This window comes from Doryrhamphus excisus, linkage group LG14 (genome assembly GCF_037039965.1).
Source record: "Doryrhamphus excisus strain RoL-2023G ecotype Guam linkage group LG14, RoL_Dexc_Guam_v1.1, whole genome shotgun sequence".
Taxonomy (NCBI): domain Eukaryota; kingdom Metazoa; phylum Chordata; class Actinopteri; order Syngnathiformes; family Syngnathidae; genus Doryrhamphus; species Doryrhamphus excisus.
Window position 1 is genome coordinate 18574560 of NC_136370.1, and position 17803 is coordinate 18592362.

The 17803-nt window shown below is 40.8% G+C and overlaps 1 protein-coding gene across 1 annotated transcript in view; it reads left to right on the forward strand.

The window, feature by feature from the left end:
- The first annotated feature begins 206 nt into the window (after window positions 1-206).
- Window positions 207-17803, forward strand: part of sntg2 (syntrophin, gamma 2) — a 34937-nt gene continuing 17340 nt past the window's right edge. The window contains exons 1-8 of the mRNA XM_078796316.1: window positions 207-520; window positions 12490-12627; window positions 12726-12782; window positions 12890-12947; window positions 15433-15476; window positions 16376-16417; window positions 17076-17169; window positions 17570-17649. Coding sequence (XP_078652442.1) covers window positions 452-520; window positions 12490-12627; window positions 12726-12782; window positions 12890-12947; window positions 15433-15476; window positions 16376-16417; window positions 17076-17169; window positions 17570-17649 — 582 coding nt within the window. The 5' untranslated portion in view covers window positions 207-451. The remainder of the gene's footprint in view (window positions 521-12489; window positions 12628-12725; window positions 12783-12889; window positions 12948-15432; window positions 15477-16375; window positions 16418-17075; window positions 17170-17569; window positions 17650-17803) is intronic.

Here is a 17803-nt window from a genome sequence, read left to right on the forward strand (position 1 = left end):
GGCCGCCACAGAGAGGGAAGGCTTTTGAAAAATGGCTGACATGGACTGAGTTAAAAGTTATCATTGAGTATTTAACTTTGTTTATTAAAGGGTACAAGTAGTAGTTAATACTTGCTAATTCCAAGTATCACACCGAATACTTGTCATTTGTATGGGGTCGATACCAACATTAGCAACTAGCAACAATTAGCAAGCAGAGAACGTCAGAGAAGGGGTTAATGTGACGTACAGTTGGGAGGATGTTGGTACAGTCGGCGGGCAGGTGGAGCCGACACCAGTGGAGCCGACACCAGTGGCGTCTCCGCGGCGGATGCGACACCCCGACACGGACGTCTTCGGAGAAGCGAGCCGGAGCTCCGGTGTGACTCTCGGAGAAGGACGCTGGTCGGGGACGTGACTTGCCAAAAGTCCGGCGGAGAAGCGGCACAAGCGGCATAAGCGGCACCGGGAGATGAACGTTACCGGGAAACAACACCCCCAGTTTATTGAGCGACCTGCCAGTCTTTTCCCACCCACATCGGTAAGTGAGCCCGCATTTCACGACGTGCTGTTGGAACTCCATTTTAGCCTCCTGTCATCACATTACTGTACATAGACGCCTTGGGGCTTATTAAAAGGATTATTTATATGTCACATTCAATAACAAAGACACTTCGGCTGATCTTAGATCTGCTCCGCTTGGAGGTTAACAACATTTATGTTCATAATGGAGCATAAGACATATTGTATATAGTAGAAACTTAAGGAAAACTTGAACACTTGAATGGTTATGGTAATGGAAGAAGCAAAGCTTTTACAATCAGTAACTGTTACATTTGTTCACTTCCTGCCTTTCTAATATGATTTAAGTTTTTTTTTATTTAATTAAAAAAATATTTTTTGTTTTTAATTATTTTTTTTGTTTTTAATTAAAAAAATATTTTTTGTTTTTAATTATTTTTTTTGTTTTTAATTAAAAAAATATTTTTTGTTTTTCATTAAAAAAATTTATGGTTTAATTTCATTTGAACATGCATCAGATTACAATTGAATGCATCCCATAATCAGTTCCCAGTTCCACATTGTCCAAAAGGAGTAGGAAGAAGCAAAGCTTATTAAATCCTACCCCTCCATCTGGTACTTTTACAATCAGTAACTGTTACATTTGTTCACTTCCTGCCTTTCTAATATAATTTAAGTTTATTTTATATTTTTAATTTAATTTAAATAAATTGTTTTTAATTAAAAAAATATTTTTGTTTTTAATTGAAAATAATTAATGGTTTAATTTCATTTGAACATGCATCAGATTACAATTGAATGCATCCCATAATCAGTTCACAGTTCCACATGTCCAAAAGGAGTAGGAAGAAGCAAAGCTTATTAAATCCTACCCCTCCATCTGGTACTCACTAACTGATACATTTGTTCACTTCCTGCTTTCCATAATGCAATTCTTATTTTTTTTGCATGTTTGTCACATGTCAACATCTGTGTGAAAAAGCTAATAACTGTTTGGGCCGCCGTTAGCAGCAACAATTGCAATCAAGCGTTTACGATAACTTGAAATGCCGTATTTTCTGGACTATAAGTCACACATGGCCAAAAATGCATAATTCGGTAGGAAAAAAAAATACATAAGTCACATTGGAGTACAAGTCACATTTTTTGCGGGTAATTTATTTTCCAAACTACTTGACCAAAACAGACATTACGTCATCTTGGAAGGCAAGTTCTAACATGAATAAAAGAATAGAGAACAGGCTGAATAGGTGTAAGATATGCTAACACAATGCTTATTCAGCTACACAAAAAATAAACATGAACAGAAAAGGTGTCCAGTGTTTATGGAACATAAACACTTTTTTCATTTATAAGTCGCTCTGGAGTATAAGTCGCAGGAACAGCCAACCTATGGAAAAAAGTGTGACTTATAGTCCGGAAAATATGGTATATGAAATTTATCAGAGATTTTTTTTTTTGCAAAATCTTTTTTACAATTAAAAAAAAATTACAATTTTTTTAAAAAATATTTTTTTTGTAAAAAAAAAAAAAAATTTTTGTAAAAAAAAAAAAAATAATAATCTGAAGCCCCCCTAAAATAGGCCTAGTAACACCACTGACGTCTACATTTCTATTTATTGACGTTCTCTTCTTAGTTAGCAGGTACAATAATCCCTCGTTTATCTCGGTTAATTGGTTCCAGACCCAACTGCGTTAAATCAATTCCCAGGGTACACAGTGGTGTGAAATAGTGTTTGTCCCCCTTGTCCTCAGAACCGAGTGACGCCCCCGGTAGACATCATTGAAATGTAATCATGCAATTTAAGACAATAAGAACGTTTACATTAAAATAGTCAAAGGAACCCATAATTTTTTTTCTATGCCTCCAAAAACCAAAAAAAACCAAAGCATATAATAAACATTATTATCATGAAATCTATCCTGGCTGGGTATGTTGTGTCAGCATATGAATGCACACGGAGGTCAGTGTTAAATAAGTCCCAAGGTCTTGTGTTTTTGCCAATTTAGTAATACCCCATGCGGAGACGCAACATTGTCAGCCTAATCAGTGGCGGCCGTTTGTGAGCATCCCAGCCTTTTTCCAGAGTGAATACGATAACAAGGACACCTCAGAGATCCCATCATTACAAATGGGATTAAGTATGGAACAATGCCATACAATACAATCACCAGGCAGTCACACTCTGCTGTATCCTTTTCTAAACCAACAAGGATAAGCGATATGCATGTCGATTCAACTTACAGAACCCCCCGCGGTCACACGCCTGAGGTTGTCTCTCGGTGGGGGTTGCTGAGAAATAATTACGCTGTATCCTAGTGGAGTGTGACTGGCAATGCTTTTGGAATTTGAACACATAGTATACCAGTGTGTATTTTCTTGGACCGACATGGGTAATTGGAAAGGAGGCAAAAAAAACCACACTTGATATTCCGAAAGTGAATATCCAGAAGAAAATGTTACATTACAATGATTTATTTTATTGGTGGCCAGCCAATCACAGGGCACATATAGACAAACAACCATTCACACTCACATTCATACCTATGGACAATTTGGAGTCGTTAATTAACCTAGCATGTTTTTGGAATGTGGGAGGAACATGCAAACTCCACACAGAGATGACCGAGAGTGGAATTGAACTCGGGTTTCCTAGCTGTGAGGCCTCTGCGCTAACCGCTCGACCGCCGTGCAGCCCAGATGATAAACATGAATGTTTCAAATTGTTTTTGTCGATGTAAACAAATCCATCCGTCCATTTTTTTATGTCACGGGAATGCTGGAGCCTATCCCAGCTGTCTTGGGGCAAGAGGCGGGGTACACCCTGGACTGGTGGCCAGCCAATCACAGGGCACATATAGACAAACAACCATTCACACTCACATTCATACCTATGGACAATTTGGAGTCGCTAATTAACCTAGCATGTTTTTGGAATGTGGGAGGAAACCGGAGTACCCGGAGAAAACCCACGCATGCACGGGGAGAACATGCAAACCCCACACAGATGACGGTGGAATTGAACTCGGGTTTCCTAGCTCCGAGGCCTGTTCTCCAACCACTCGACCATCGAAACAAACGGTGGTCCTGATTCCCGATTCGGTTTTCCTGAACTTGTTAAGCCAGAACTGAAGCCTGAAACTTTCTTTCAGTACTTTCCAGTACAAACACCATCTTCTGGTTTTGAAGTAAATAAGATCAATTCCACCCTCTGGTGTTGGTCTCCAAAATGTCTGGTTAGGGTCCCGGAGTTTGTACCATTACCACCTTGTTTTGACTATGAATTATGCACCTTCTTCAGGTCTTATTCCTTTACCCGATACCCTGTTCATAGTGATGTTGCCAAGGTAGAATACCCCTCCCTCCTACAGACCCAAACCCAGAAGAACCTTACCAACCAGCGTCATCCAGTGCGTCTATGGCCTTACATTAAAGGACGGCATGCTGGTTTTAGCATACAGTTCACAGCGGTGGCTACAGCCACGGACAAACATCAGAGCACAGCGGTAGACCGGAGTCAAGGAACGTAGGCAGCTGGTTGAAGCAAACATATACACAACATCACCATAGAAAGAAATATCTTGTTTCTATTGTGGAAACCAGGATTCACTTTATCGGGAGATCAGATTTTTTGGAATAAAAGTTCCCCATCGATAATTACTCCCAGTTACTAAACTGAAGTTTTACCGGGTACTCCGGTTTCCTCCCACATTCCAAAAAAAACATGCTAGGTTAATTAGCGACTCCAAATTATCCATAGGTATGAATGTGAGTGTGAATGGTTGTTTGTCCATATGTGCCCTGTGATTGGCTGGCCACCAGTCCAGGGTGTACCCCGCCTCTCGCCCGAAGACAAGCTGGGATAGGCTCCAGCACCCCCCACCCCGTGACCCTCGTGAGGATAAACGGTACAAAATGAATAAATGATTGTCAAGTTAGGATTACGGTTACGATTACGGACTGATAATAATTTGCCCGGTGGACGAGTGGTTAACCTGTTCGCCACACAGTTGGGAAATCGGGAAGACCTGGGTTTTGGGAATCTTCATGTGGAGTTTGCGTGGGTTTTCTCCGGGTACTCCGGTTTCCTCCCACATTCCAAAAAAACATGCTAGGTTAATTGGCGACTCCAAATTGTCCATAGGTATGAATGTGAGTGTGAATGGTTGTTTGTCTATATGTGCCCTGTGATTGGCTGGCCACCAGTCCAGGGTGTACCCCGCCTCTCGATTTAGCGGTAAAAATTAATGAATATTTTATTAGCTTCTAACAAAAACTTCCTAACATACCGCCTCTCGTCCGAAGACAGCTGGGATAGGCTCCAGCAACCCCCGCAACCCTCGTGAGGATAAGCGGTAGAAAATGAATGAATGAATTAATAAATTAGAGAGTACATTTAGGATGTATGCACACAGACCAATCATGTAAATTGTGAACAGAATGGGACCTAAGACTGAGCCTTGAGGTACACCTTTTGTGACCTCATAAAAAGTAGAAATGACTCCAGCCATCTGAATACATTGAGTGCTATTTTCCAAATCATATGCAAAGCAACAGCCGGCTTGTTTGTAACCAGGAAACTAGTTAGACCTTGGACAGGTCAAAAACCGGAGCAAGACGAAGCCTTTTAGAGTCAAATACCTCAAACACATCATTACAGATCTTTAGGGCAACCTCAAACCCAACTTGAATGGAAATGGGATTTGATTTCAGCAAACCCCTCCGTTGATCACAGACCAATTTTTCAAACACTTTTAAAATTTATTTATTATACTTTTATCATTTAGAGATGGCCTGTAATTATTTACGATTTTAGCGGTAGAAGGATACAAGCGGTAGCCTAGCATCTGCCGACTTTGTACCTGCTTATCAAAGTTGATACTCATTTTCTGCACTTTTTCCAATCAACAAACATGCAAAAATTGCACTAATTATAAGTTGCTTCAACTGACTAAGTATCATTTTAGAAAATCTCACCAAAACTGCAAAATGGGAGATTCTCATTGACACAGCCAGGTTGGGGTTAGGAGGACTCGGACATTTTGGATTGCCTCGTAATTGTCTTTGGAATTAGTAAAGTTTTTATCTATCTATCAAATCAAACATCCGGGGGGACTGAAGGCAAGTTTTTACCATATTGTGATGGAATAGGTCTCGGAAATATATGTATGGAAATTGATACCCAAGGCTTTACAGGCTTCATCATTCTCTTGGATGAAATATTCCGTGTCATTGTAAAATTGTATGTACAGATACAGCAGGGTGCTGTCGTTAGTTCAATCGCTGGCGCATGAACATGGTAGGGACGAACCTTGGGGGGGGGTGAGAACCGGACCATTGGGAATACCCCAGTTTTAATATTCTAATTAATCCCTGTAGGACAGAGCGATAGGGGACATACGGTATATAAGATTATATCATGCACATGTCATCATCAACTCAGCTACAAAACCAGCGGCGAGTTAAAACCTTTTTAGATGCTGTTTTAATTATTTAAATGCCATGAGATAGCGAGTGTCATGAATCTGGATGGATCAAAAAAAGTTGCAATGTCGGAACAGACTGACTTGAAATGTTTCCACAGCAAATAAAACAGCTACTCTGCATTATTCATACGTAGTGTTTCCTTGGCATTTTTATTAAGAGCCAAGGCAGGAAACTGACGTCGTTCATTTTCCATTAAAGGGGACCTATTATGCTTTTTCCATTATTCTAACCTATAAATGTTGTTAGAATGTTGTATTCTTGTGTTAAACCATGCCAAAGTTTCAGATAATGAAGTTTAAGCATATGGAATTGAGCCCTGAAAAAGTTTGGGATGGCTCAAAAGGCTCGGTTTCAGAAGGCGTTGTAAAACTGGTCCTTTGTGATGTCACAAAGGGTCAGAGTTCCTTATATGGGCGTGTCTATAAGCGACAAAAGCATAGGCAGAAGTTATCTAGTTGTTGATTCCCAGCAAGAGAAAAAGATTTTCATCTGTCAACGTGACGTGTGGACGTGAACTATCAGGTGAACTGCACTCTCGCCATTAAACGGTCTTCCTGCAAAAAAACGTTCTATGACTACATTTCCACTACCGACATTGTGCCAAGATTGTCTACAGTTAGTAAACACGATGCCGTCATGTCTGGCTGCTGAGCTCCACGGCACCAGCGGTGTCTCTGACAAAGTGTGTCCGACAATGAGTGCTCCTACTCAGGCAGCGACATGGATGTAGTGCTTCGGGCGAGAGGCGGGGTACACTCTGGACTGGTGGCCAGCCAATCACAGGGCACATATAGACAAACAACCATTCACACTCACATTCATACCTATGGACAATTTGGAGTCGCTAATTAACCTAGCATGTTTTTGGAATGTGGGAGGAAACCGGAGTACCCGGAGAAAACCAGGGGGAGAACATGCAAACTCCACACAGAGATGGCCGAGGGTGGAATCGAACTCGGGTCTCCTATCTGTGTGGCCTGTGCATTAACCACTCGTACACTGTTTCAATCGCTAATTAACCTAGCATGTTTTGGGAATGTGTGAGGAAACCGGAGTACCCGGAGAAAACCCACGCATGCACGGGGAGAACATGCAAACTCCACAAAAAGATGGCTGAGGGTGGAATTGAACCCTGGTCTCCTAGCTGTGTGGCCTGCACGCTAACCACTTATCCACTGTGCAGCTTACAGAACTCATTCATTCATTCGTTTTCTACTGTTTTCCTCACGAGGGTCCTAAGCTAGCATGATTTTGGAATGCGGGAGGAAACCGGAGTACCTGGAGAAAACCCACGCATTCACGGGGAGAACAAGCAAACTCCGCACAGATGACGGTGGAATTGAACTCGGGTTTCCTATCTGCGAGGCCTGTTCGCCAACCACTCGTCCATCGTGCAGACACAATATCGCTATATTGTAGTATATAATAGATGAATTGGTAGTATTTAAGAAAATGTAGTATACCCCGAGTCTGTGTTCTTAAGGTTAAAAGTAATTTAGTGTAATACAATCTTAATACAACTGTAATGTAAAGTCAATGAAAACTAAGCACGTATGTGTCTTACTGTGATGAGGTCAGTCTGTAATGGACTTCCCGTGATGACTTTAAGAAATGATGTGATTGATGTGGACGTGAGCTTTGCGAGCAGGCTTTGCGAGTCTTGTCTCCAGGCTACGTTTGTGTACGTGTGTCGGCGAGATAGCCGTGCAGCTCCTCAAGGTTATCAGTGCCTGGAAAGTTGTCAGTTAGCAAGGTGAAGGTGAAAGCGTTTGGAAGAAAAACACAATGTGGGACTGTGAAAGTGTATTTCTTTTGGGTAATGTTGAGATATAATGTCAGTTCCATAACTTTTCCCCTGCATCCTCTGAGGTGTGTTGTCAGCATTATTCTGGTTGCAGCTCAATCTTTTGTATTTTTTTTTTTTCGCCAATACAAACATACTGTGTGTACTGTACTGTATGCGATAGCGATACGGCATCGTGATGTGGTATGTCCTCTACAGCAAATATTTGTCATTTTGCCTGTAGAAAAACAAAACATTGGAGCTTTATAGTTGACCAAAGGATATTCTGTATTAATTAACCAGGGCTCGACAATAACGATGTACCGATGGCCCGGGGCAAGTTAAAACAAAATTATGAGAAAAAAAAACGAAAAAACAAGACTTAAGACCAGGGGAGACCGAGCCTTTTCTGTGGTGGGCTCCAAGCTATGGAACTCTCTCAAGTTAAAAAAAAAAAAAAGGCCCCCCAACATTGAAAGCTTTAAGTCTCGTCTTAAAACCCACTTTTAACTCGAAATGAGTCGTATGGTCCTGTGTCTTTTAGTTTTTTCTTTTATTTTTTTATACTTTTATTGCTTTGCTTTTTGTTTTAAATATTTTAATATCTATTTTACAATTTTATTTCTTATTTGATCTTTTAGTTTTGGATTAAATTCAATTTGTACCTTTTATTTATTGTATTTTATTTTTACTTTTTATTTTACTAGTCCATGCAGCACTTTGGAAACTCTGTTTATAAAATGTGCTATATAAATAAAGTGGATTGGATTGGATTAAAAGGTGTAAGTTTTTTTATTGTATTTTTTTAATTTAAAAAAATGTTACAAAAACAATTGTATGGTTTAATTTCATTTGAACATGCATCAGATTACAATTGAATGCATCACATAATCAGTTCACAGTTCCACATGTCCAAAAAACAACATAATTTGTTCACTTCCTGCTTTCCTAATATAATTTAGGTTTTTTATTTTATTTTTTAAATGTAATTTTTAAAAATTGTTGTTTTAATTTTTTTTTGTAATTTTAAATGTTTTTTTTTTACGGTTTTATTTCATTTGAACATGCATCAGGTTACAATTGAATGCATCCCATAATCAGTTCCCAGTTCCACATGTCCAAAAGGAGTAGGAAGAAGCAAAGCTTATTAAATCCTACCCCTCCATCTGGTACTTTTACAATCAGTAACTGTTACATTTGTTCACTTCCTGCTTTCCTAATATAATTTACGTATTTTTTTAATTAAAATTTCTTTTTAATTTTTTTATTTTTTGTATGGTTTAATTTCATTTGAACATGCATCAGATTACAATTGAATGCATCCCATAATCAGTTCACAGTTCCACATGTCCAAAAGGAGTAGGAAGAAGCAAAGCATATTAAATCCTACCCCTCCATCTGGTACTTTTACAATCACTAACTGTTACATTTGTTCACTTCCTGCTTTCCTAATATAGTTTAAGTTTTTTTTTTGTTTTTTTTGTCACATACCGAAGTAGGAGGTGATCCTGTGTATCGTTTCGTGTCGCGTCGTATCGTGACACCTCTCATCATTCCTGCTGCATTCCACAAACATTATTAATCTCTGTATGATTTTATTTATTACCGCGAGGGGAATCCAAACCAAAGTAGACGCTTACTCTGTGTAGCATTAATGAAGTGAAGAAACCTGACAAATCACCGAGACTATTCTTGGATTAAAGCATTTGGAAGAAACAAAATTCAAAGAGCAAAGCATTGTGGGGGAAATGCTCGTTATCGGCTTGTGAAAGTGAAAGTAACAAAAATGTCAAACAAAAGAGGGGGTGGGCTCACTAAAATATTGAGTTAACTCATATCCTAGGGTGGGAATCATCTTTTGTTATGAAACATGCAGATTTAACTCTGTACTAACTTAAAGGCATAGATTGGATTTTTTTTTTTTTAATGTGTTTCCATGCTTTGCTAAGGCATGCAAGGATACTTTTCTTATCTTCTCTCCCTGATGTCCCTGTGCATGCAAACATCTTTGTACTTGCATGCATTGTCCTACAATTTCCCTTGGCAACGCCTGTCATTTATTTATTTATAGTACGCCTGAAAAGCCTGAAGACTACTTTGTGCTGAAGACTGTTTAGATTGTGATTATGCATAAACGACATACTTGGCACGCAATTCATCAATGACCCCCCCCCTGCCAACTTATTTGTTGCCCCCTTGTCAAGTACTCTTTACGTCGTTCCCGCTTGGGTATGCACTGTCACTAGCGCTTCCCTCACACATGAAGCAGTCCTGGCATATGTGTTTCCAAATCGGGGGACATTGAAAAAAATTCTATCCCCCTGGGGGGGGTCGTAATAGAAAATAATTGAGAACCACTATAGTAGGCAATGTTCTTCCCTGTGCGTGCATGGGTTTTCTCCGGGTACTCCGGTTTCCTCCCACATTCCAAAAACATGCTAGGTATATTAGCGACTCCAAATTGTCCATAGGTATGAATGTGAGTGTGAATGGTTGTTTGTCTATATGTGCCCTGTGATTGGCTGGCCACCAATCCAGGGTGAAGACAGCTGGAATAGGCTCCAGCAACCCCCGCGACCCTCGTGACGATAAGCAGTAGAAAATTAATTAATGTTTTCCTAGAGGGGCTGTACGGTGGTTAAGTGGTTAGCGCGCAAGCCTCACTGCTAAAAAACAAAAAAGTTCAATTCCACCCTCGGCCATCTCTGTGTGGAGTTAGAATGTTTTCCTCGTCATTCCCCGGTTCCTCCCACATTCCAAAAACACGCTAGGTTAATTAGCGACTCCAAATTGTCCATAGGTATGAATGTGAGTGTGAATGGTTGTTTGTCTATATGTGCCCTGTGATTGGCTGGCCACCAGTCCAGGGTGTACCCCGCCTCTAGCCCCAAGACAGCTGGGATAGGCTCCAGCACCCCCTGTGACGTTCGTGAGGATAAGCGGTAAAAATGAATGAATGATTGATTCGTGGCTGCACGGTGAAAAGTGGTTAGCGCGCAGGCCTCACAGCTAAGAGACCTGAGTTCAATTCCACCCTCGGCTATCTCTATGTGGAGCTTGCGTGTTCCTCCCACATTCCAAAAACATGCTAGGTTAATTAGCGACTCCAAATTGTCCATAGGTATGAATGTGAGTGTGAATGGTTGTTTGTCTATATGTGCCCTGTGATTGGCTGGCCACCAGTCCAGGGTGTACCCCGCCTCTTTCCTGAATTTCACCTCTTGTGACCGTTGTGAAGATAAGTCTCATAGAAAATGGATGACTGTGTATATTTGTGAATATAATGAAAAAAACAGCAAAAAAAAATACCGGCTGCACGGCGGTCTAGTGGTTAGCACGCAGGCCTCACAGCTACGAGACTCGAGTTCAATTACACCCCCAGTTTGCATGTTCTCCCCGTGCATGCGTGGGTTTTCTCCGGGTACTCCGGTTTCCTCCCACATTCCAAAAACACGCTAGGTTAATTAGCGACTCCAAATTGTCCATAGGTATGAATGTGAGTGTGAATGGTTGTTTGTCTATATGTGCCCTGTGATTGGCTGGCCACCAGTCCAGGGTGTACCCCGCCTCTCGCCCAAAGACAGCTGGGATAGGCTCCAGCACCCTCGCAACCCTCGTGAGGATAAGCGGTAGAAAATGAATGAACCTTATTCCAACAGTAAAATATGGTGGTGGTAGTGTGATGGTCTGGGACTGTTTTGCTGCATCAGGGCCTGGAAGACTCACTGTGATAAATGGAACTATGAATTATTGTTAATATGCAAATATGGGCTGCACGGTGGACGAGTGGTTAGCGCGCAGAACTCACAGCTAGGAGACCAGGGTTCAATTCCACCCTTGGCCATCTCTGTGTGGAGTTTGCATGTTCTCCCCGTGCATGTGTGGGTTTTCTCCGGGTACTCCGGTTTCCTCCCACATTCCAAAAACATGCTAGGTTAATTAGCGACTCCAAATTGTCCATAGGTATGAATGTGAGTGTGAATGGTTGTTTGTCTATATGTGCCCTGTGATTGGCTGGCCATCAGTCCAGGGTGTAGGATAGAAAATGAATGAATAAATGAATGATCAGTTTCGCTAGCGAAAAAATTCTGTCCCTCATCAGATCATCAGTCATGTGACTGATGATAGGTTCAAGGTGTTTCTGCGTCTGTGAGACTCTGAACAGGATAAGCACCGTCCAAAACTGATTGAGGGATGACGTTTTAAAAGAAGGTTCTTGAACTTGTCTTTCACGCAGTAGATTTTTGGAGCTTTGCCAGACTGGAGAGGTGAAGAACCGGCGGTTCCATTGGCGTACATGCGACTTTAATCAGTATAAAACTTGAAAGAAATCCATCCGGGCCATCACTACTCGCTGATAAATCTGGCAGACAAAAACGTTTTGGAAAATCCAATTAATCGGAAAAGCTCAGGGGTGCAGTTGTTGGAATTTTGATAGTTTCATTCCGGTTTGTGCTGAAAGGGAACCGGCGAGGGATCACAGAGCATAAGATGCATTTCATTTCGACTTGAGGAAAATGAGCTCTCTTGTCTTTTCACCTGCTGTTGTGCCGTCACGGTTCAGAAGCCAATCACTTCCATCACAAGCACTCGTGTTCACACATTCGTTACGTTAAACAAAGCAATTAACCCCGAGCTGCGCTGATTGACAAAAGGGGATTGTGTACGGAATCGGTTTCCTCTGCAAAACACCAACGTTTCTTCTCAATTCCAACAGTTGAAATCCGGAATTGCTTTGCTGTACAATGAAGAGACCACCAATTCCTATGACGTCTGCCTGAAGCTGACCCATGAGGTGTTAACCATCCAGAAACTGGACGTGGTTTGCACCGGGGGGAGTCGATCTCAAGTAAATGTAAGTGCCTTTTTAGGGGTTTCATATTTGTATTCTAATTAGCTGCATAATTCCTTACCTCGCACGCCCTTTTGCCAATAAAATCTAATTTTTTAAAGCACAGAACTGTAGTTCTCCGAAGACAGGAGACTGGCTGTCTGGGCTTAAGCATCAAAGTAAGCACATCCGAATTGCTTTAGAAGACATCAAAGTGGAAATGAAAAAGGGCTTTGTATGGAAAAATGTGTTTGTCAATTTCATCTGTTTCTCTCCTGCCTTCCAGGGGGGTGCTGAGCATAACGTGCCCGTGGTTATTTCCAAGATATTCAAAGCTCAAGTAGGTAAGAATGGACTTTATATCACTTTTTTAAATAATTCATATCGTAAATTAGTGCAGTCTCTGATGGGACTTTTGATCTTAACCTTCCTCTTGTGTTAGCTTTCTGGTATTATCTCTTATGTTAACACAGGCGTCTCAAACACACGGCCCGCGGGCCAAATGTGGCCTAGTTTGAGGCCCCCGCCTTGATATGAAAGTTTAATGTTAGTTTGATATGGATGCTGTATGGTATCATGTACCCAGAAAAAATTATTACGTTTGATTCATGTTCATGTTAAAGGTTAAATAACTGTTAATAGTTATCCTCCCTATCCGTGTGGAAGTGGTAAGTTTTTGGCTATTTAAGTTGAAAGGAAATAACTTGAAGGCTACCGTTTAGGTGGCTAGCTCGCTAGTTTGCGAGTTAGCATGTGTCTCAAGACCCTGCAGTTGCGCAATATGTTGTAAATAAAAAGAGTATAAATGTGACTATAGTCGTGTTTTGTCATGTCTACAGGGCTCTAATAATGCTTTGTTCATTTTAATATGAAAAAAATAATTTGTCTACCCACCAACTATATGTGGTTTCTTAAGTTTTTATTATTATTATTATTATATTTATTTATTACTGATTGATTGATTTTCTTTATTCTTGATTTGTTTATTTATTTTTCATATTATTTTGTGTGGAAAAATAAAAAGTTATTTGAGAACAGTGGAATGTTTTATCAGAGCTTTTATTGTAGAAAATTGGAACCAAAGCGAAGTTTTTTAAATTTTTTTGTTTTTAATAAATGCGTTTTTTGGTTGTTTTTTTTTTGGAAAACCTGATGCGGCCCAGTCTCACCTAGACCCGAGCTCCAGTGGCCCCCAAGTAAATTGAGTTTAAGACCCCTGATCAAAGGGCTTTTGTATGTCGAGATGCGGTCCTTTTTCCGATATTGCAACCTTGAATATTGGCCCAAAACAGTACCAATCCGATATAAAAACGACTTTTTTCATAGAGTGGCTTGAGCAAGTGATTTAACCCAGAGAACAATAGCAAGCAACAGTAGAAACCAGAAAATCAATGTACTTCTTGAGGCTCGTAGGAGCTCAATAAAGCTTTTAACCCGACATTATTGAGCTGGCTCTTTACTCTTCAAACCAATGACTTTTTGTCGTCCCGTGGGAGTTTCACGCATTTTATAAATGTGTCAAACAGAGGATGTTTGCGTTTTACTTCCCTGCTTCTGCGCCATGACAGTAAACTGGTGCATGACAAGGTTTGCACTCATCCGGGTGAGTCTGGGACACATCAGGTTTTCAAAAAATAAACCAAAAAAACGCATTGATTAAAAACAGAAAAATATACAAACTTTTTCAGTGCTTTGGTTCCGATTTTCTACAATAAAAGCTCTGATAAAACATTCCACTGTTCTCAAATATCTTAATTTTTATTTTTCTGCACAAAATAAGATGAAAAATAAACAAATCAAGAATAAAGGAAATCAATCAGTAATGAATAAATATAATAATAATAATAAAAACTTAAGAAACCACATATAGTTGGTGGGTACACAATTGATTTTTTTCAGATTAAAATGAACAAAGCATTATTAGAGCCCTGTAGACATGACAAAACACGACTATAGTCACATTTATACTCTTTTTATTTACAACATATTGCGCAACTGCAGGGTCTTGAGACACATGCTAACTCGCAAACTAGAGCGCTAGCCACCTAAACGGTAGCCTTCCTTTAAACTTAAAAAAGCCAAAAACTTACCACTTCCACATGGATAGGGAGGATAACTATTAACAGTTATTTAACCTTTAACATGAACATGAATCAAAGGTAATAATTTTTTCTGGGTACATGATACCATACAGCATCCATATCAAACTTGCGCGGGCCGCACTAACATTTTCATATCAAGGCGGGGGCCTCAAACTACACATTTGGCCCACGGGCCGCGTGTTTGAGACCGCTGTGATCAAGGTGACTGATTGAAGATCTGATATGACTTCAAATAAGCAAATCGGTCGAAGATAGAAAGTGCCTGGTAACAAGAACATCAGCTTTGTGTTTTTGTTTTTTTGTGTGGAAAATAAGCACTTTTCGACCTTGACATTTAAATTGCTGAGATGAAGAAAATGTTACGACATTTGGATTATCTTCTCAGCATCATTCAAGTCTACCGCAAACACAAGTCTACGGTATAAATAGCCTGTCCGACACGTGCAACTGTGACCCGTAAATACACAAATAAAAAAGGAAGGCTGGTTTGCTTTGGGAACAGACTGTTCCTGTTCAATTTTGAAGAAACAGTCAAGCCATTATTTCTTCACTTTGGACCCGCACCAAAGACCAGGGTCTCAGTTTTAAGGGGATTCCTACGGAAACAATGTATATGAAAAATGTGTGTATGCACACAATTTTCCCTTTACGTTCAACGATAAAGTATCAATGCAAAGAACCTTGTGCATGAAAAAAAAATCAGTGTAATGTCTCTGGATGTTCACAGTGGAACAGGAGGGGAAGCTGTTTGTTGGTGATGCTGTCCTGCAGGTCGGTACTGTTTTCTATCCTCGACATTTCGGCTTCAATCCAATCAATCCAAAACTAGTTTTTGGATTGATTGTTGAAAGTTCATTCATGCCATTCACACTCACATTCATACCTATGGACAATTTGGAGTGGCTAATTAACCTAGCATGTTTTTGGAATGTGGGAGGAAACCGGAGTACCCGGAGAAAACCCACGCATGCACGGCGAGATCACTCGTCCACCGTGCAGCCCATATTTGTGAACAGTTTAACAATAATTCATGGTTCCATTTATCAAAGTGAGTCTTCCAGGTCCTGATGCAGCAAAACAGTCCCAGACCATCACACTACCAACACCATATTTTACTGTTGGAATAATGTTCATTCATTTTCTACCGCTTATCCTCACGAGGGTCGTCACCGGCTGTCTTCGGGCAGCCTGGACTGGTGGCCAGCCAATCACAGAGCACATATAGACAAACAACCATTCACACTCACATTCATACCTATGGACAATTTGGAGTTGCTAATTAACCTAGCATGTTTTTGGAATGTGGGAGGAAACCGGAGTACCCGGAGAAAACCCACGCATGCACGGGGGAGAACATGCAAACTCCACACAGAGATGGCCGAGGGTGGAATTGAACCCGGGTCTGCTAGCTCTGAGGCCTGCACGCTAACCACTCGTCCGCCGTGCAGCCCTTGTTGAATGTTAGAACAGAAAATTCAAAAGGACTGTAATTATTGGAATAAATGCTCACACATTATTTACGTCAACTGATGGCTTGCTAAGGTTTTATAAAATGTGGTTGGCAAAGGATAGAAGAGTCAATATTTGTACATCAATACCTTAGAGCCGCTGTATCAGTTTTTCTGAACATGGCAGTGAAGTTCATCTCTATCCTGTTTTGGTTTCTGCAGGTCAACGGCATAAACGTGGAGCATTGTACTCATGAGCAAGTCGTGAGTATATTTTGTTCAATTCCATCTGTTTACCCAGGGGCGTCCTATCGCGTTGCTTACTCAGATTGGGTAGAATTAGGGATTATTCGATTACGATTTTATGATGCCGATACCGATCCCGATAATCCATGAGTGAACTCGTCCATCAAATACATGCAGTGTAAATATCGTAACATTTATTTTCAAGCTAATAGGCTTGTTTTACCGAAACATAAACAACATGCTGGTATCCACAACTCACGTTTAGTGTTTCACAATGCATTCATTTCTAGTCTTCTCACTGAAAACCTGAATGAAAGTTTTGGCAGGTTTGCCAGCCTCTGCTGGGTCCCTCCAGCCGCATCCGCTGCCTTCTGAAGCGCAGATGCAGGCGATTCTGTCTTCAGTGCCAGTTTCATCCCGAGTCCGACGCAGCCCCGCACACAACGAAAGTTCCTCCTGCGCTAAAAGTGCTACATGCTCAAATTTTGCTTTGACATGCGCCATATTGTATGCTAACGGGAGAATGCATCCAAATTGTGGTGTATAAAAACAGAAAACACGCTATCCGAGGTTCCACTGTACATAGCCTACAGAGGTTAGCTTGGTTTTGTATGCATCGCTGCTAATTTATCGCACTACATTTCCTCATCTGTGTCCCCCTTTGTCATCCTGTCAGGTTCACCTCTTGCGCACGGCCGGCGATGAGGTCGTTATCACTGTTCGTTATCTACGGGAAGTTCCGTCTTTTCTGAAATTGCCTCTTGGTAAGCGTCCTGCGTTCGATACATTTTTTAAAATGTTATAATAAAGTAACCTTGGAGTTTGTTTTGATATATATAGAGCTTCTTTGAGGGTGAAGATTTACAATCACGACTTTGCCACTTGTCTACTTTGACTGTACCGTCTATGGCCCATCGCCATCCATATTTCAGGGAACGCTATAAGCTGCACAAACAAAGCTTTATTAAAAAACACTGCAGAAATAATAACAGTAGATCTGCAATACGGACTGTGTGCAATTCGAAGGTCACCTATCACGCGGAATTATCACAGGAACGGAACATGTTTTTGGAATGTTAGACGAAACCGTAGAACCGAGATCTCCTGACTGTGTGGCCAACCACTAGTCCACCGTGTAATTTTAGCATCGTTCCTGTTTTCTCCTCACAGGTTCTCCATCTGCTGATAACAGCGGTGAATCCTCGTCACTCTTCGACTGCGGCTCACATTTCAATGGCAGCGAAAGCACAGTAAGATATATTTTAGTCCTGTTCTGTAGACCAGGGATTCTGCTTTTGGACTCCACAAAGACAAAGAAAGCCAATAGCAAAGCATTAAGAGTCCTTAATAAAAGCTCGCATAGAGAATTTCCCATAGGTAAAGTACAAAAACTAGCATAAAACA